The 20,937-nt window shown below is 43.1% G+C and overlaps 2 protein-coding genes across 2 annotated transcripts; one reads left to right on the top strand and one right to left on the bottom strand.

Annotated features, from left to right (window-relative positions):
- Nucleotides 1-910: 910 nt before the first annotated feature.
- On the top strand, nt 911-8,919 carry LOC122772614 (NLR family CARD domain-containing protein 3-like; the record flags this gene model as incomplete). The annotated part of the gene is made up of 6 exons (XM_044030800.1): nt 911-2,186; nt 2,292-2,754; nt 3,434-3,465; nt 4,303-4,397; nt 7,663-7,823; nt 8,832-8,919. Coding segments are annotated over 6 exons (2,115 nt in total), but the record flags the coding sequence as incomplete, so codon positions are not given.
- A 9,381-nt stretch (nt 8,920-18,300) lies between these two features.
- LOC122772115 (protein EFR3 homolog B-like) lies at nt 18,301-20,730 on the bottom strand. Its single transcript, XM_044029814.1, has one exon. It carries the CDS (start codon nt 20,626-20,628, stop codon nt 18,301-18,303), a length of 2,328 nt encoding a protein of 775 aa, XP_043885749.1. The 5' UTR covers nt 20,629-20,730.
- Between the last annotated feature and the right edge of the window lie 207 nt (nt 20,731-20,937).

Genomic DNA, 20,937 nt, shown 5'->3' with positions numbered 1-20,937 from the left:
CCACAGACACATGTCCACCTGTCCCTGACATGTCAGTAATAAAGAAATGTCTCGACAGACACATGTCCACCTGTCCCCGACGTGTCAGTGATAAAGAAATGTTTCGACAGACACATGTCCACCTGTCCCCGACAGTCAGTGATAAAGAAATGTCTCCACAGAGACATGTCTAGCTGTCCCTGACTTGTCAGTAATAAACAGATGTCTTCACAGAGACATGCCCACCTGTCCCTGACATGTCAGTGATAAAGAAATGTCTCCACAGACACAAGTTTGCTGTTTCTGTGGACGAGCAGACGTCCTGCTGTCAGGACGTCCTGAAGGATCCAGTCACCACTAGCTGCGGTCACCAGTTCTGCAGACGCTGCATCTCCTCATACTTGGACCAGTCTGGTCCACCAGGAGACTCCTGCTGTCCCCAGTGTGGGAAAAGACCCAGGACAGGACGTGGACCACAGAGCATCCGTGAGTAAGACTCATAAGGAGAGCAGCTCTCATCAGCACTAGCAGACTTTAGAAATGGAAAAACAGGAGAAAACTGTTTAAAAGTTAAAAATGTGACTCATGATGGAGTTTAACTCTCTGCTGCCCCCTGCAGGTTGAAGAAATGAAGGTTTCCCCTCATTTTGCTGCTTTTCTCTCATGATTGTTCTCTTGTATGCAGATGATACTCTTTCCTTCACAATCATCACAGTTATTCTAGAATGATTCAGTCTTTCAGAATAAAGTTATTCAAGTCATTACAGTGAAAATGTAGTTTTTCATTTGACAACAAACAACATAAAACAACAACGTCACAGAAAAACATGACACTGATGAAAATAATCCTCAGCTGCTCACATTCTTTGTCTCTTGTCTTTCAGCAGATGTTGGTCTGCAGAAGGTTCTAGATGAACATAAGATCAGTCTGAGGAGCAGATTTGAACATGTGACGGAAGGAACTGAAGGAACAGGAAGTAGAACCCTCCTGAACAGGATCTTCACTGAGCTCTACATCACAGAGGGACAGAGTGAAGAGGTCAATACTCAACATGAGGTGATGCAGATGGAGACGACCTCCAAGAAGAAGACGGTCCAGGAAAATCCCATCAAGTGCTGCGACATCTTTAAAGCCTTACCTGACCAGCAGGGGAGCATCAGAGTCGTCCTGACCAACGGCGTCGCTGGTGTTGGAAAAACCTTCTCGGTGCAGAAGTTTACTCTGGACTGGGCCGAGGGTTTGGAAAACCAGGATGTGAATCTGCTGATTGTGCTCTCGTTCAGGGAGCTGAACCTGATCAGAGATCAGCAGCACAGTCTTCTCACGCTGCTCCATGTTTTCCATCCAACATTAGAGAAGGTCAGAGCAGAGGAGCTCGCTGTCTGTAAACCTTTGTTCATCTTTGACGGCCTGGATGAAAGCAGACTCTCACTGGACTTCAGCAGCAGGACGCTGGTTTCTGACGTCACACACATGTCATCAGTCAATGTGCTGCTGACCAACCTCATCCAGGGGAATCTGCTTCCCTCGGCTCTCGTCTGGATAACTTCTCGACCTGCAGCGGCCAATCAGATCCCTCCTAAATGTGTTGCCAGGGTAACAGAAGTACGAGGCTTCACTGACGACCAGAAGGACGAGTACTTCAGGAAGAGATCCAGAACTGAAGATCTGTCCAGCAGAGTCATCTCACACATCAAGACGTCCAGGAGCCTCCACATCATGTGTCAAGTCCCAGTCTTCTGCTGGATCAGTGCTACAGTTCTGGAGCACATGTTGACCACAGAGCAGAGAGGAGAGCTGCCCAAGACCCTGACAGACCTGTACTCACACTTCCTGCTGGTTCAGACCAAGAGGAAGAAGAATAAGTACAATAAAGGACATGAGACGAGTCCACGGGAGCTGACGGAGGCCGACAGGGACTTTCTTCTGAAGCTGGGGAGGCTGGCCTTTGAACATCTGCAGAAAGGAGACATCATGTTCTACCAAGAAGACCTGGAGCGGTGTGGTCTTAGTGTGACAGAGGCCTCGGTGTACTCAGGAGTTTGTACAGAGATCTTCAGAAGAGAGAGCGTGATCTTCCAGAAATCAGTCTACTGCTTTGTTCATCTGAGCGTTCAGGAGTTTCTGGCTGCAGTCTACATGTTACACTGTTTCACCAAAAGGAAGAAAAACGTACTGCAGGACTTCTTCAGACAAAAAGATAAAGTCAGGAAGACAGAGGTACTGCAGGACTCCTTCAGACAAAAAGATAAAGTCAGGAAGACAGAGGTACTGCAGGACTTATTCAGAAAAAAAGTTGATGATGGTGGTTACACTCCTCTGGATGTGTTGCTGAAAGCAGCCATGGAGAAATCCCTTCAAAGTGAAAATGGTCACCTGGACCTGTTTGTTCGCTTCATTCATGGACTCTGTCTGGAGTCCAACCACAGACTCTTGGGTCTGCTGGGTCAGACTCAGAACAGTCCTGAAATCATCCAGAGGGTCATTGAGAACCTGAAGAAGATGAACACAAAGAACATCTCACCTGACAGAAGCATCAACATCTTCCACTGTCTGACAGAGATGAACGAGCAATCAGTGCATCAGGAGATCCAGGAGTTCATGAAGTCAAAGAACAGAGAACAGGAACTCTCTGAGATCCACTGCTCAGCTCTAGCCTACATGCTGCAGATGTCTGAGGAGGTTCTGGATGAGTTGGACCTGAGCAAGTACAGAACATCAGACCAGGGGAAACAGAGACTGATTCCAGCTGTGAGGAACTGCAGGAAGGCTCGGTGAGTTCAGACATGATCAATAACATCATCAGTCAGTGATGATTCATGGTTTGGTTTATCAAATACACACAGAAGTCAGTTCTTCTCATTCTTCTCAGTTTGTTTCTGGAGATGTTTTAAATGATGAAAGTGAAGATTTGTCAGCTGGTTGTGATTCTTGTTTTGAACTGAATGAAAACACCAAATCACAACATTCTCTCAAGTCTCTGTTCATGATAAGACAGAAAGACAAGAGAAACCAACAGTTCACACAATGTACAAACACTAGGGGGCAGTGGAGAGAAAATCTGTGACAGAACCAGACTCAAACATGGGCAGCATCTGCCTCGACCGGTTGTGGTGAAAGGACAAACTGGAGGACAGAGGAGAGGAGGGGGAGAGAAAGTGAAAGAGGGAGGTGAGGTAGAGACAGAAGAGAGAGACCAGGAGCAGATATATAACAGTTGTGTCAGCTTCTAAGTTTAAACAGGACTTTTTTATACAACTACAATGTTATTGATGTTCTATTAATGAAACATAAACATTAGACTGATATCAACTTTGATTATAGTATCATATTATTATTATTATTATTATTATTATTATTAATAATAATAATAATAATAATAATAATAATAACAATAATACTGGTTTCAAGCAGCAACTTTGTCTAAAGTCTCATCTTTTATTCTTTATTCAGGTTAAGTGACTCCAGTTTGACAGAGATCGGCTGTTCTTCTCTGGTCTCAGCTCTGAAGTCCAACCCCTCACACCTGAGAGACCTGGACCTGAGTCATAACACGCTGCAGGATTCAGGAGTGAAGCTGCTGTCTTCTGGACTGGAGAGTCCACATTGTAGACTGGAGACTCTGAGGTGAGTTCACTGACTCTCTGTTACTGTTGTAAATGTCAGATGTTTCATCCACAACTGAAAGTCATTCATGTTGTCACATGAGTTGAATCAGTTATGGTTGTTCCATGTTTCCACTTTTTCTTCCCTCAGATGTAGAATCAGGATCTTTTCACAGCTGACGTGTTTTTTGTTTTCTAAAGTGTTTCAGTCGTTGTAGTTTTCACGTCAGTCGCAGCTTTGACCTTTTCTGACTGAACTTGATGTTTTTCACTTTCTCCTCTGACACGTTCACATGTAGCCAATCAGAATGAGTGTTGTTGATGATGTCACAGCTGTGACTGTTTACAAACAAACAGGAGCGTCCTCGGTTGGCTCAAGATGGCGACCTGGGCGGTTGGAGTGCGGTCAGCTCCCAAACTATAAGTTGTACCACGTCAAAAGCGGCAACTAAACCAACTATTATGACTGCTGTGGCTACTCTGTGAGGATAGAGCATGTTGTAAGTAAATTGATGGACACCTCTTGCGGTTTTCTTGTGAAGTAAGGCGTTAAAGTTATCGAGTTCAACTTCCTAGCTTTGTTAGTATAGCATTAGCTTTAACAAACCACTGGAACCATGCCGAAAAGAGAAGTGAAATCCAATAGCAGTACCAACGTCACATCACTACTTCAACATGAAGTTGAAGGTTTGGACGGTTTGTTCACACCGCTACCAGTTACGCCGAGTAAAGGCATGGACCCAAAGAAACAGCGTCAAAAAGGCGGAGGTGATGCTGACGATGTTTCCAACGCTGAAATCATGAATGCAGTGGTGAAGTTAACAAAACGCTTCACTGCGCACGAGCAAAACATCTCCAGAAACACTGAAGCCATTACGACAGTCTGCGAGCAGTTGAAAGGGATGGAATTATGGAAAGTTAAAAATAACAAAGAACACATTAAAGAAATGTCAAGACAAGTCTCACAAGAAAGAAATACTAGTTCTTTTTTTGGTTTAGAAAAGCCAAATGGAAAATAAATAATATTACATCCCTAAATATAAATGGTACCATCAGCACAGACGACAATAATATTGCAAGTTACGTCACCTCCTTTTATAGCAAATGATATACATGTGGGGCCACACGGCAGTGTAGTGGTTAGCACTTTCGCTTTGCAGCGAGAAGACCCGGGTTTGAGCCCCGGTTGGAACAAGGGCCTTTCTGCATGGAGTTTGCATGTTCTCCCCGTGTGTGCGTGGGTTCTCTCCGGGTTCTCCGGCTTCCTCCCACAGTCCAAAAACATGCAATGTGGGGATTAGGTAAATTGGACACTCTATATTGACCATAGGAGTGAGTGTGAGAGTGAATGGTTGTTTGTCTCTATCTGTGTGTGGCCCTGCGATGGATTGGCGAACTGTCCAGGGTGTACCCCGCCTATGGCCCGATGTAGCTGAGATTGGCACAGCACCCCCCGCGACCCTCTGGTGGAGGATAAAGCGGTTAGATGATGACTGACTGACTGATATACATGTGAATTGAATCTCTTAAAGAGCAGTGCATTTATGGAGCATATAAGAAAGTTTACTCCTCTGATTTCTGGACATTTCAAAGACAGCTGTGACAGAGAGCTCTCATCCTCAGAAATGACTGAAGCAATATGAACTCAATGAATTTAAGAAAATCACCTGGAAGTGATGGTCTCTCAGTAGAATTTGATTTATGCTTTTGGGCTTTAATTAAGGACCATCTACTGCTCATGTTTAAAGAATGTATTGATAGAAAGGACATGACGACAACCATGAAACAAGGTCTGATAACCCTTATTCCTAAACCTGAAACAAATCCTTTAATAATGGAAAATTGGAGGCCCATTTCTCTTTGAAATATAGACTATAAAATGATCTCACAGGTCTATGCTAAACGTTTGAAGAAAGATCTAGAAGAGATAATAAGCGAAAACCAAAATGCTTTTATGGCCAAACGTCACATTAGCTCTAATGTCAGGTTAGTATTAGATTGAATTGACTATTCGAACCACATAAAGTCACATGCACTACTTGTATTCCTCGACTTTTATAAGGCATTTGATTCAATTGAACATTCTTTCATGATACAGGCCCTGCACATTTTTGGTTTTGGGGATCATTTTATTAATAATATAATAATGTTTTATAAAGATATAAACAGCTCTGTCATTTTATATCCCAGCATTTCCAAAAGGTTTCCAATTTCAAGAGGTGTACGCCAAGGATGTCCTATTTCTTGTTTTTTATTTTTGATTGTGGCTGAAGTTTTGTTGTTAAATATCTCACATAGCCCCGATATTCATGGTTTGACCATCTTTAACAGACAGATCAAAATGACACAGCTAGCCCATGATACACTATTGTTTCTAAGGGATAAAGGGCAAATACAAAGTGCATTACGTGCAACTGGTGCATTTTCAGAAGCTTCGGGTCTTAAACTTCATCTCAACAAAAGTCAACTTTAATGTTTCTATGAGACTGAAGAGAAACTTATGTTTGATATTCCTGTCAAACAGTGTGTTAAATATCTTGGTGTTCACATTTCCAAGGACATGACTCTCAGACAACAGCTACATGTTCTTCCCAAAATGAAGAAAACTAAGACAATTTTGAATTGATGGCTTCAGAGAGACCTTTCAATCTTTGCTCGAGTGTTATTGTCAAAAGCTGAAGGTGTATCAAGATTAGTTTATCCTGCTTTGTCACTTTTTGTTAGTGATATGTTCTGCACAGAAATCAATCATTTATGTATTACATTTGTGTGGAAACATAGGAGACATTGCCTCAAAAAAGAAATTCTCACTTTAGAGAGAGCAGAAGGAGGATTGGGCGTCTTAGATTTGATCCGTTTGAATTGCACCTTTAAGATCAAATGGCTTCAGAAATGTTTGGAATGTCCGGAATCGCTATGGAATTTTATACCATATAATATCTTTGAAAATGGAAGCAGCTTCAACTTTCTATTGGGATCAGAATCAGAATCAGAATCAGAAGAGCTTTATTGTATGTATTGGATGTAACTAGTCCGTTTCTAAATTGCCACTAAAAGTCTCAAAATGTCATCAACAGGCTTTATTGTCTTGGAAAGTGTGTTATGTTCACAACTTTTCACCACATAAAACTCTTATTTGGAATAACAGTGATATTACTGTTAACAAGAAAAGTCTATAAAAGGAGGCCTGGATTGAAAGGGGTATTATCTATGTTTCTGCTTTTTTTCATAATAAAGGTCATCTTTATAGTTATGAACCATTTCTAAGAACAAAATCGTTTCCTATCATTTATAAAGAGTTGATTTCTGTAATACGAGCTATTCCCACAGGCATAATTGAATGAATGAAATGTCACCTTGGCCATCAAAATATTGATCCTCAAGTGCCTTCTCTACTTATTGGTGGGATACCATTAACAGATGAAAAGTGTACAAACAAACATATAAGGAAAGAGATTCAAAACAAGATTTCACCCAAAAGCAAATCTTTCTGGAATTCACAATTTGATCATATAAAGTGGCACAAAGCATGGTTATGCCCCTTTCAGTTTTGTGTTTGGAATAAAATCAGAGAAGTTCATTTCAAAATCTTACATCATATTTACCCGTGTAACACAATCATTTCCAAATGTGTTGACATTGATGCTAAAGTGCAAAACTGAGCCAGAAACGACTTTACATCTGTTTTATCACTGCCCCTTTTCTTTTGTTTTTTGGAGAGACGTAGAGAAGTTTATTCAGAACAGGACTGGTCATGTCATAGCAATTGCCCCAAAGGATATTGTCACTGAATTGAATTGTAGCAACAGATCTTTAAATCACATGGCAAATCTCATTCTTGCAATTGGCAAATTCAATATTCATAAAGCACGATTCTCTAAATCCTTCCCTAACATGAACAGTTTCACAGTTAGTAATGATAATAGGCCTACTGATGATGATGATGATAATGATAATAGTGTGGGCCTAAAAACAATTGCCTAGCCTAGGGCTGTCTATCTATCTATCTATCTGTCTATCTGTCTCTCAAGTCTCTAAAGTCTCATCTTTTATTCTTTATTCAGGTTGTGGAGCTGCAGTTTGACAGAGATCAGCTGTTCTTCTCTGGTCTCAGCTCTGAAGTCCAACCCCTCACACCTGAGAGACCTGGACCTGAGCTGGAACCAGCTGCAGGATTCAGGAGTGAAGCTGCTGTGTTCTGGACTGGAGAGTCCACATTGTAGACTGGAGACTCTGAGGTGAGTTCACTGACTCTCTGTTACTGTTGTAAATGTCAGATGTTTCATCCACAACTGAAAGTCATTCATGTTGTCACATGAGTTGAATCAGTGATGGTTGTTCCATGTTTCCACTTTTTCTTCCCTCAGATGTAGAATCAGGATCTTTTCACAGCTGACGTGTTTTTTGTTTTCTAAAGTGTTTCAGTCGCTGTAGTTTTCACGTCAGTCGCAGCTTTGACCTTTTCTGACTGAACTTGATGTTTTTCACTTTCTCCTCTGACACGTTCACATGTGGCCAATCAGAATGAGTGTTGTTGATGATGTCACAGCTGTGACTGTTTACAAACAAACAGGAGCTTCCTCTCGTCTTCAAATCAGCTGTGTCTCAGTTCATAAGGCTGGATCCTCCAAGTGTGGACTCATGGTCCAGATGTTGTCAACATGTGTCACAACACCGTGACGTGGGCGTGTCCCAACTGTCACATGACTCGTGTATGTTGGTGTATGTTTGGCGGACGACCGTGTCCCAGAATTCTTTGCAGCAATAAAGGTGGTGGTAATGCACCTTTAAGCTGGTTTACTAAACACAGATGAATCAAAGAATCAAATCAAGTGTAAAATATAGAATTGTAAAGATGTTGAGAAGAAGTGTGATTCAGGACTTTGATGTGTAGAGGGCAGTATTGAACCTCTCAGTGTACAGCCTGCACACAGACTCCACCTGTTTCTGCTTCTTATCATTGATTCATTTCATTGAGTTGAACTTGATGTGAAAAGTGAGGCTGTGTTGAAATTCACCTGTGACTTCTTTGTCATTTTGCTGCTGTTTCTTTGCGTCAAACGTCTTTATTCTTCACGTTCACTTGAACTGAACCTTCACACACTCGTGTGTCTCACAGTCACATGACTCATGCTTTCTAAATACACTGTAGAAAATGTTCAGATACATTTTCATCCTCACAGCTGATATTTGACTCACACATTAAAATTCACCTGCTGAACAAAACACTTTTATTCTTTATTCAGGTTGAGGGACTGCAGTTTGACAGAGATCAGCTGTTCTTCTCTGGTCTCAGCTCTGAAGTCCAACCCCTCACACCTGAGAGACCTGGACCTGAGCTGGAACAAGCTGCAGGATTCAGCAGTGAAGCCTCTGCGTGATCTTCAGAAGAGTCCAGACTACAGACTGGAGACTCTGTGGTGAGTAGAGTGTTGTTCTAATCACAGTCAGACAAACATCAGTGTTTCCTCAGTGAAGCTGTGACAGCACAATAGTGACAGACTTCATGATAATAATAATAATAATACATTTAATTTAAAAGCGCCTTTCAGGTCACTCAAGGACACTTTACAACACGATAAAATTAAAATCACACAATTTCGTAAAAAAACAAAAAAGGAGCACATAAAATCAACACAATAACTTAGGGGAAGTGGTGGTGATAGCAGGGGGGGGTTAGAGGGAGTAGGCGGTCAGGAACAGGTGAGTTTTCAGTTGTGATTTAAAGAGGTGGAGAGAGTCGCAGTTACGGAGGTCAGGTGGTAGTGAGTTCCAGAGCTGGGGAGCAGAGTGGCTGAAGGCTCTGCCCCCCCATAGTGCTGAGGCGGGCAGGGGGCACAGAGAGGTGGATGGAGGAGGAGGATCTGAGGGAACGAGTGGGGATGATGATGTGCAGGAGATCAGACAGGTAAGGAGGGGCAAGGTTGTGGATGGCCATGTATGTGTACAGGAGGAGTTTGTAGTTGATGCGGTGTTTGACAGGGAGCCAGTGGAGGTGCTGGAGGACGGGGGTGATGTGGTGGTGTGAGGGGGTCTTTGTGATGATACGGGCGGCTGAGTTTTGAACCAGTTGAAGTTTATGGAGAGACTTTTGGGGGAGGCCATAGAGGAGAGAATTACAGTAGTCAAGACGGGAGGTGACGAGACTGTGAACAAGGACGGCTGTGGAGTGGGGGGTGAGGGAGGGGCGGAGTCTGTTGATGTTGCGGAGATGGAAATAAGCGGTGCGGCTAGTGATGTTGATGTGTGAGTGAAAAGAGAGTGTGCTGTCGAGGATGACACCCAGACTCTTTACCTGAGGGGAGGGGGAAACTGAGGAGCTGTCAATGGTGAGGGAGAAGCTGTTAACTTTAGATAGGGTGGATTTAGTGCCGAGGAGGAGGAGTTCAGTTTTATTGCAGTTTAATTTAAGGAAGTTTGAGGTGAACCAGGTTTTTAGCTCAGAGAGACAAGAGGTGAGGGAGGGGGGTGGTAGTGTGGAATTTGGTTTGCAAGAAAAGTAGAGCTGGGTGTCATCCGCGAAGCAGTGGAACTGGATATTGAATTTACGGAGGATGTGGCCGAGGGGGAGGAGATAGATGATGAAGAGAAGGGGCCCCAGGACAGATCCCTGGGGCACACCTGTAGTGACTGGGGAAGGTTTTGAAGTGAAAGATTTGAGCTGTACAAACTGAGTGCGGCCTGTGAGGTAAGAGTGGAACCAGCTGAGGGGAGTGTGGGAGAGGCCAATGGAGGAGAGTCTACTGAGGAGGATGGGGTGTGAGATGGTGTCAAAGGTAGCACTCAGATCGAGGAGGATGAGGATGGAGACAGAACCAGAATCAGCTGCAGTGAGGAGGTTGTTGGTGATTTTGATTAAGGCGGTCTCTGTGCTGTGACGGGGGCGGAAACCAGACTGGAAGGGCTCGTAGAGTGAATGGAGAGATAGGTGAGAGTGGAGTTGGGTGGCAACAGTTTTTTCGAGGATTTTTGAGATGAAAGGTAAGTTAGAAATGGGGCGGAGGTTATCGTAAATGTTGGGGTCGGAACCGGGTTTCTTTAATATGGGGGTGACAGCGGCAGTTTTGAAAAGTGAAGGGACTATTCCAGATGAGAGTGAGGAGTGGATAATAGCAGATATGAGGGGGAGCAGGGAGGAGGAGCAGGATTTGACTAGGGTTGTGGGGAGGGGATCGAGCTGACATGTTGTGGGCTTTGATTTGTGTATGAGGTCGGAGATTTCGGAGGTAGTGGGAAGAAGAAAACTGGAGAAGAGATGACAAGGAGGAGAGGGTTCAGATGGGGAGATAGGTGGCGAATTGTGATGTAGGTGCTGATGGATGTTATGAATTTTCTGGTTAAAATAGTCCATTATGGAGTTGCAGGTTTCTGTGGAATACAGGTGGAGGGGTAGAGAGTTGGGTGGCTGGAGGATTTTGTTCATGACAGAGAAGAGGGTTTTTGAATTTCCTTCGTTGGAGAGGATGAGGCCGGAGTAATAACTGGTTTTGGTTTGTGAGATTAGGTCCTTATATTGTGTGATATGGGTAGTGTACATGTCCTTGTGGATGGTGAGACCAGTTCTTTTGTGAAGTCGCTCCAGTTGACGGTTTTTGGATTTCATGGATCTAAGCTCGGGGGTAAACCAGGGGGCAGATGCAGAAAAGGACACAGACCGGGTTTTCAGGGGGGCGAGAGAGGTGAGCGTGTTGGTGAGGCAGGTGTTATAAAGAGTGACCAGTTCATCTGGGTTGGAGAGGGAGTCTGGGGTCTGAAAACTGTCGATAATGGAGCAGAGAGTGTTGATGTTAATGTCCTTAATATTACAAAATGAAATGAGACGGGGGGATTTGAGAGTAGAAAGGCGGAGTGTGGCAAGTGAGGAGGAAGTGGTCCGTTACAGGGAAAGCATTGGCAGTGGGCTTGGAGGGGGTGAGACCAGAGCAGCAGACTAAGTCCAGTGTGTGTCCTTTAATGTGGGTGGGGAAATCTATGAGGTGTTGTATTCCGAAACTGTCCAGACAGGATGCAAAGTCTCTAGTGAGAGGCAGGTTGGTATTGTCCATGTGTATATTGAAGTCCCCCAGCAGAATTAAATTTGGAGAGAGAGTAGATATATAAGTGAGTAGGGTGGAAAATTCACTGATAAAATCACTGTGTGGCTTGGGGGGGGCGGTAAACTGTGGCGATGATGGTTGGTGTGGGTCCAGGAAGCTTAAAAACAAGGCATTCAAATGTGCTACATGCAGGGACAGAGACGGGCAGGACTTTCCACTTCTCGCGGTGAATTACCGCGAGACCTCCTCCACGGCCGTTGCCTCGGGGACGGCAGATGTAAACAAAACCGGGAGAAGTGGATTCGTTGAGTGCGGAGAAGTCATTAGGCTGTTGCCAAGTTTCTGTTAAAAAGAGAAAGTCAAGCTTTCGGTCAGTGAGGAGATCATGGATGAGGTGTCCTTTGCTCGTGAGTGAGCGGATGTTGAGCAGACCGAAGTTGACAGCGGAGGTGTCGTGTTTGACACTAGTAGCATTAGCCGACCTAGCCAGATTGGACACAAAGACACAGAGAGACAACAGACGAGCCACGAGCTGCTGCTACTCACAGACTAGAGCTGAGCGCCTCACATGATGAGCGTCCATCAGCTGTTTGTAGTTTGACTTCATCACAGATTATAGATCCACTGTATCATACACTGTAAAAACAGCAGCACATCTTGTTTGGTTAGAAAACGTCAAAGTAGCCACTTTCAGACTGGAACGTCATTTTCCTTCAAACTCTGACAAAAGCATCAAGAAATGAGCAAAATATAAAGAAATGATCTTTATCACAAGCAAAGAAATGAAACTGAGTCTTCTCTGACTTTAAGAATTGACACCTTGGCAAGGGAGAACCCAAAAGCACGACAACGAGGCAGGAAAACGCAGATTACTAAGTCCAAAAGCAGGAAATCAGTCACAAACAGGCAAACACATCAGAACAAGAAGACTAACTAGAAATGCTGGAGCAAAAAACCAACACAAGACCATCTGAAAATGGGCTGCTATATAATCACTGAGGGACTAATGAGCCAATGGAAAAGCAGGTGAGGGAAATGAGTTGATTGACAGGAGAACTAGTGACAAGACATGGAAACAAATGAAAAAGACATGAAACAAACTAAGAGTTAGTGTAAGTACGTAAGTACAGAGAGAGTGAATTTGACCTTTGTGTTTTAAACACAGCAGTAGTGAAGCAGGAGCAGCAGGGATTTCATTCAAACTGTTGTTTGTTACTGTTTATTAAAGCTTACATGAAGTTGTCATTCTCTTCTTTTAAGACAATGTTAGAGTTAGTTTTCTTCACTTTTTCTGTCAAAAATGAGGACAATTTCCCAGAAAGTAGACTTCATTGACCTTTTTTTAAAAGTCTTCCACAAACACCTTCAAGTGTAAACCACATAAAACCACGAGAAAGTCATTTACATTCACATTATATCAAATAACATGAAGAGGCTGCAGACACAGACATGATAGTGACTCTGCTGTAAACATGAACACTGGAGTGACAAAGCCCGCCCCTTTCTGTTGGACCTCAGGTTAAAGCTCCGCCTCCAAGACTCTGTAACATGAGTCAAAATCAAAGTTGTCTCTGGTTTAAGGTTTATAGACAAATTCTGCATGAACAGAATATAAACACAACTTTCTTCCTGAAGAAATATGCAAATGAGTGACTTGAGTATCGTCACCATGTGTGTGTGTGTGTGTGTGTGTGTGTGAGGCAACATGAAACAGTGGCAACAACAATTCAATCAAAAAACCAAATGTCCCTGAAATATATCTACTAACAAATACTTTCCATCAAAGTACACAGAGTACGCATTTAAGGCCACAGCTGAACATGTGACCTTGACTTCCATGTCAACAGAGATGAACATAAAGAAACAGCAACCCCTGCTGGTGAGGAGTAGTTCCTGCAGCACTATAGATGCACTATATGGACAAAAGTATTTGAATTGACGTGTTTCAATGGGGCTTTGGACTCTCGGCCTCTTCTCTCAGTGAAGGACAATCTGAAGTTCAGCAGACGCAGACATTTCTACTCCAACATGACTGTGTCCCAGTGGACAAAGCAACCACTATAAAGACATGAGCCCTGACCTTTAACCCCATCCAGCACCTTTGGGATGAACTGGAACAGAGATTAAGAGCCAGACCTTGTGGTCCAGCATCAGTGTGTGACCTCATCAATGCTCGACACAATGAATGGACACTAATTGTCACAGAAACACTTCAAAGTGTTGAGCAAAGTCTTCCAAGAAGAGTTGAAGCTGTTAAAGCTGCAAAACTCCATATGAAAATACTGTCAATGTATTTGAATACTTCATAATAGTCCAAATACTTCTGTTGATTTGTTTTCACACAACTCCAAACAACCAGTGTTTGGTGAACGAGTGAATGTGAGCTGTTGTAACATGTGATGTTATTATTCCACATCTGAGCTGCATCACTGACTCTGACTCTGAGTCGTCTTCTCTCAACAGGTGGAGGCCATGAGTGTGTGTGTGTGTGTGTGTGTCAGTGTGTGTGTGTGTGGCATAATGCGTGTGCGTGTGTGTGTGTCGAGTGTCTGTGTGTGAGAGTGTGTGTGTGTACATGCGTGCGCGTGTGTGTGTGCGTGCATGTGTGTGGTGTGTGTGTGTATTGCGTGCGTGTGTGTGCATGTCTGTGTGTGTGTGTCTGTACGTTTTGTGTGTGAGTGTGTGATTGTGTATGCGTGCGCGTGTGTGTGTGTGTGCGTGCGTGTCGCTGCTTCAACAGATCTGTGAAAGAACTCCAACGATGATGGCGTAGGGATGACTACGTGAAGAGAAAGGTTCAATGAAACTGTTTGACGTGAAGTGTAACTTGTGAATAAAGACAATGGGTCTGCTCCTTATGGCAGGGTGATAGCAGACCCATTGAGACAGATAAATACCATGTGTTTCCTCCAAGACAGGGAGTCTTCACTTTGTAACTGGCCTCTGTGTTGCTTTCTCAATTTCTCAATTATTTTAACAGTTCACAGTATGTGGAGCTAAAGAGAGTGTTTGTTTTAAATCAGTGGAATGTTCCTTTGTTTACTTCAAACCTTAAAACAGAGCATGTTGATCCATGATTTCACTGATCTCTTTGTAAAATGATGGTTTATCATTATTGTCTGGTCCTTACAACAATAATGAGGCTTTTAGGGCTTTTAAAGGGGGCTGAGACCTGGTTTTAGGGTTAGGCATTTGGTTGTCATGGTGAAGGTTCAGGAATGCATTCTGTCTACGAGTGTCCTCACTAAAAATGCTGTACAAGAATGTGTGTGTGTGTGTCTGAGTCATTGAGATGTATAGAATGACTCAGCTCTTATGAAACTAAGACACTGATCCTGGTTTGGGTTTTTCCAGACAGAAATGGTCCTAACAGGGTAACAAATACAAGAACACACACATATTCTTGTACAGCAGTGGTCACCAACGTGGTGCCCGCGGGCTCATTTCACTTCACCTCACTTGCATGTTTCCATATGATCACTGAGTAAAATGTCTTTGATATTGTTTATAAAACTGTGATAATCGTTAGTAAGCACTGAAATGAATGTGTATGCAACTGAATGCATAATATTCGTCATTTAAATGGTAATTAAATGTATCAAATGTTAATATGGTAGCCTTCCATATTATTCTCTACCCTTCAGGTAGCTCTGGGTCTCAAAAAGGTTGGTGACCCCTGTTGTACAGTGTTCTTCTTGAGGACACCCTGAGACATCATTTTATGTCAAAAAGAAAAATGGATTAGCATGTAGCTTTGTATCGCTAGAATAGCAGTAGTATTTGTTCTCTCTCAGTTTTCCATTGAGTTGTAAAAAAAGCAGCATGGGGCAAACTTGGACCCATAGGGGGACGAGACTTCATTCCCAGAATGTAAACACGGTGTCCGCCATCTTTGCTAACGGTTATGCTAACTGTCTCTTGCTCTGCAGAGTAAACTGAGAACGACAATGATCGAATGTAGTTTTCAAACTGATATGGCTGCGAGGGAAAAAACCTGTATTTTAGTGAAAACTAGGAGACGGCGGGTGGCGGCCAGCACCGGCCTCACGGCGAGCTGCGGTTATTAAGACAGGGTTAACACAACCCTAACCCATCTGAAACAAAGCCAAAACACATGAACACAAACATGAAACGGCGCAAAACCTAAAACACACAAATCCCAAAGCAACTGCAGGAGAGAAAACCTGCATTCAATAACAGAAGTGCTCCGGGCCTGTGGGGGGCGCTGTCGTGCAGCTCTGCGACCAGCTGTTCTGACTACATCATTCTTTACATAGTGTTGAACGAGAGGATCAAAGTTCTCCTGCTGTAACCCCGCAGTAGTTCGTGACTTGTGGTAAAGCCGCCGTCATGTGACCGTGCTCGACCAATAAAGGAGCCGCTTTTTGTAAAGAATAGAATCAAATGTCAGAAAACAGTAACGACGACGAGGAAAATACTCAGTCCTTAAAGAAAGTGATGTGTAAGAATTATAAACGCTGTATTTCATCATAGACAATCCTGTCGTTTTGTTACGATCTAAACATGTAAATCTTACAATATATGACACTGTGTTTATATATATGCCAAACAAGTTTCTGACTTCCTGGTTTATTTCCGGGTTGTGCGGCCCATAGAGCATGTACAGTAGTGTTACTCCCATAATACCTTTCATCTGTGTGAACGACTTGCTCGGCGCGTCCATGAACAGTGAAAGGCATGATGGGAGTATGCTACTGACGTGCACAAGCGTATTTCATGAATACCGATGGCACGTTTGCGTCAGGCTTTAAACCATGGATTTGTAAATGAATACAAAAATAGTGAATACAGTAAAGTGAAAAGTATAATGACGTCATTACAGTTAAATGATCAATTTAATGGTTCATTTAATTGACCGTGAATATTAGTTTATATGTGTTGTTACAAGAATGATGTTGTTTTCTTCCATTCACTGATAAACTGTATGATAATCACTGTCACATGACTCAGGGGTTATATATATTATTGTCCAAGAAAATAATAGTAAAGTACTTTTATTATGATAAAAAAAAACAATTCCATTGAATATTAACCATGAATATGATTTTTGGTCTCATTGCTATGCTTTGTATTTTGGTTTAAATTTCAAAGTTCAAATTTTTGTATAGGTGGTTTACAAATAAAGCTAACTTATCTTTATAATTACAATTTATGGTAAATATAATAATCATAAAATATTAAAATAGTCAGGCCAGAAAACCTGCAGACTCACGATCATATTATTAGGAACAATAACAATGTGTTAAACGTGGTTTAAAACTCCAGATTTTTTCACTCAACATTTTACTTCAACTCTAATTCATGTGTTCATCACATTTATCACTTTATGAACCGATAAGCCGATCCCAAGACGTCACATAACCGTGCTTTGCTGTGCTCGTACACAGCTGTGACGTCACTCTGGGAAATAAGATGTTTCTGGGCTTTTTATGGCCTTTAGGAAGGTTTTACTATTGTGAAACTCCATGAATTCAAAATATAGAATATAAAGATCTTTACATGTCTGTGTCCATGTCTCCAGGTGTCCTGTGGACACTTTTACAGGTGTCTCTTTTACTATTCTGCTCAATGGGAAAATTGCTTTTTGGGCTGCATGAATATTTGTTGTTGCAGTAGCTTCCTAAGGCCCACCCACAAACAAAAGAACATGGCACAAAGAACGTGAAAGTGTATTTTCAAACAATAAAATACAATATTTTTGAATGATTAAATCAATATTTTTTTTGCTTCTTGAAATTGTTGTTTGAAAATCTAATTCCATATAAATCGGTTTTGTGTCAGTGTTTAAACCAAACTACAGTACAACAGGGTGTATGTTTGGACAAGTATATTTTTCGTCTTTTACGGCCAGAAGCAGAGGTGTTGGAATACTTATTAGACATACTCTGCCCTTTAAAGTGGTGAAATGCCTTAAAGATAAAAAAAACAAGTCCTAAAACGCCAGCAAGTTCCAAAACGCTAGCACGTCCCAAAATGCCAGCAAGTCCTAAAACGCCATCAAGTCCCAAAACGCCAGCAAGTCCCAAAACGCCAGCAAGTCCCAAAACGTCAACACGTCCTAAAACACCAGCAAGTCCTAAAACGCCATCAAGTCCTAAAAGCCATCAAGTCCCAAAATGCCATCTAGTCCCAAACGCCAGCAAGTCCCAAAAACGCCATCAAGTCCCAAACGCCAGCGTCCTAAAAGCCATCAAGTCCTAAAAGCCATCAAGTCCCAAAACGCCAGCAAGTCCTAAAATGCCATCAAGTCCCAAAACACCAGCAAGTCCCAAAAGCGCCAGCAAGTCCTAAAACGCCAGCAAGTCCTCCCAAAACGTCAGCAAGTCCTAAAACGCCATCAAGTAAACATGTTACACCAGAAAAACAACATGCACAGGATCAACTATCAATGCACAGCCAGTTTTTTAAGCATCAGTATTAATATGAGAGCAGTCGCTGTGACTCTGACACTTAGTTTTATGTTTGGGATGGCCTGAAGTTCTGCCCGCTGAGTGAAATAATTGTCATTTCAGATGACTAAGTTAAAAAAAATGTTTTAAAGTGGCCTGGATACAACATTTGTTATTGCTGAATATCTCTTGTAAATGATGGGGTTAACAACTTTACAGCCATTAAAGTGTGTACAATACTTATTCAACACCTCAGTTGACTTTCTGGTTTAGTACAAAAACAGGTCAGGAAATGTCATGTCATAGATGGGTACAGAGGATCTTTGACTTTGGCCATGACTTGATAACATGGTTCCAGCAGGACTGGGTGGGGGTCTAATTGTAATCTCTAAGATTTGATTTAGTCTCCTATGCAGTTGTGTGGCCCTTGGACCACAATGTGCAGCTATTTCCTTAAAGGGTGCCTTCTGAAACTTCTCCATCACTCGTCTCCTCCACTCCCTGTCCTGCTCCTCCATATCCACACTGCCCACAATGACATTTTTCAAGGCTTTGAATGTGATCTCCTCTGTCACTCTCCTCTCCTCTTTCTCTGGACTATTTCTAGACTGTAACTCCACCTGTGAGACAGTTTCACCAATGGACAGATGATCATCATCTGTGTACTGAGGAATGAAAGGTATAGAAAGTCTCTCTGTGTTATAACCACCACCCCCAAGGACTTCAGAGATTTTTGACTGGAGAAATAAAACATCCCCTTCCACATTCTCCAGTGAGGCAGGCAGCTTGGGGTTGTACGTGAAGACACCCTCGGGTAAAAGGTGAGGGCTATTTACCTGCCTGACCTTAATAACCTCGTGTATATACTTGCAAAAGGCTGGAATAGTGGTGAGCTGGCAAATAAGGTTGAAGTAAGCGGCAGTCAGGGAATGAATAGCACAGCGATTGTAAATAGGCAGATCCTCATCAGTTGACAGTGCCAGGTCCTGCAATGCAACTGTCAGGCGAACGAGGTCCAGAACCACCTCTGGATTTGCCAGCTCCACACTCAAAATGGCAAACAAAGCAAAAAGTTTCTCGTAATGCTGCCTACCATTACTCTGCTCCTTGCACGCCAAGTAGATGTGTTGGTAAAGCTGCTGGCCGTGACCTTTCATGAATAAGTTATCTTGTCTGGAACACTTGACCACTTTGATCTTGAGCACAGATATGTCCAGGATGCTGCTCATGCTGAGGAGCTTGGACCTGTTGTCATGCCAATCCATGAGACTAATAAGTATTTGGAGTGCCAACAGTTGCACCTCTGGATCCTTGGTGAGAGACACGGACAGCAGTGGCTCCAGGTAAGAGCTTAGCTGGGTTTTCAGCATGTTGGTGGTATGGAAACTTGCTGTCACCTGGACTAAGGACTTAAGTAACATGACTTGAATCATCCTGGTACCCTCAGGCCCTGAGCCTGTGGATGGCATGGCTGTGTGAATACCAGGGATTTTGCCCATAATGAAGAGCATGACCTCTGACCTCTGGTAAGCTGGCAGAGTGTTGGCAAATGAACTGATGGTACGGATGACAGCCTCCTGCAGCTGCCTCTCCTCGTGAGCGTTGGTGATCTCAGATCCGATGTTGATACTGCCGTCATATGAACCTGTCAACTCATAGTCAACACTCAAATGAAGCTGCTGCACCAAAGTGTTGAAAATCTCCAACACTGTGAGACCAACAGAGCAGCTGGCTGCGATGGCAGCTGCCTCCAGCAAGACCTCTATGATTCCAGCTCGCACTGTGGCTGAGTTCTTGCTGTTAGCAGCCAGGTGACCAAGAAGCTGCTGGATGACCAAGTGAGAGTGCTGAGATCGGATGGAGTACATAATGATTTTGAAGCAATGCACTGCAAAGGTTGTCCCCTCCCATAGACAATGATTATCTAAGTGCATTAGCACAGGTGTGATGACATTCTTGATTTTGCCATAGGCAGCTCGTCTCAGAAGCTCTCTAAAGCAGCACTCTGTCAACTCCACCAAGCCACTCTTTTCTTTCTCTGACATCTGCAGCAGCGAAGGGGAGTGGTTCTGTGTGCATTCTCCACTCTGCAAGTTGAAAAGTAGAGAGGGGACAATCTTGCCCATGAGCTCAGGGTCCCAGATATTGGCCTGTAGGTCGTCATTCACCGTCTTCCTCACTACTCCATTTAGACCCTTGATACCTGCCATGCGAATCTTGAAGCAGATATCGGGGTCCTCGTCGCTAAAGTGGCACATGTCACTGAAACGTGACACAAAAAAATGGTAACAGCGGTGGTAGGAGGGGTTGTCCTCTTGTATATTGGCAAACTTCACAAAGGAATTGGTTCCTAGGATCTGTAGGCTAGGTTTGTCCGACTCTAGCACCTCACGCACCATCTTCAGGAAACTCTCCACAAACAGGTTGATGCTCTGAGAGCGACAGGCCATCAGCAGCTGGTCCAGCGCTTCCATTGCTATGCACACATACCTGTATCTTTGTCGAGCCACATCCTTTGACATTCTCTTAGACAGGTAAGCGCCAATACAGTCAAGCTCTTCTGGAACCGACAAGGCATAGAATGTCAGCTTCTCCATGTTGGCTTTTACTAGCCCATTCTTTTGGTTTGCTGGAAAGATGTTGTCTACCAATCGCTTGTACAGAGGACTGAGTGCTCCACAACAGTCACCGATCAAGAAAGATATGATTCTTTGCAGTGACATGGTTGTGAAATTTGTTCTTTTTTAAGTAAGACTAGAAGAGAGAGCAGTAATGCAACCGTGTGAGTTCCAACTGATGTGGAGCACTAGAGGTTATCTTGTAATGTAAGAACTCCTTCCAGGTGACATGGAACACTAGAGAAGTCTTTGAAGAGGAGCTTTGATGCTGGCACATAATAAACACGA

This window comes from Solea senegalensis, linkage group LG7 (genome assembly GCF_019176455.1).
Source record: "Solea senegalensis isolate Sse05_10M linkage group LG7, IFAPA_SoseM_1, whole genome shotgun sequence".
Lineage (NCBI taxonomy): Eukaryota > Metazoa > Chordata > Actinopteri > Pleuronectiformes > Soleidae > Solea > Solea senegalensis.
Note: the sequence above shows the minus strand (reverse complement) of the source record. Positions and strands in the feature narration are given on the sequence as shown.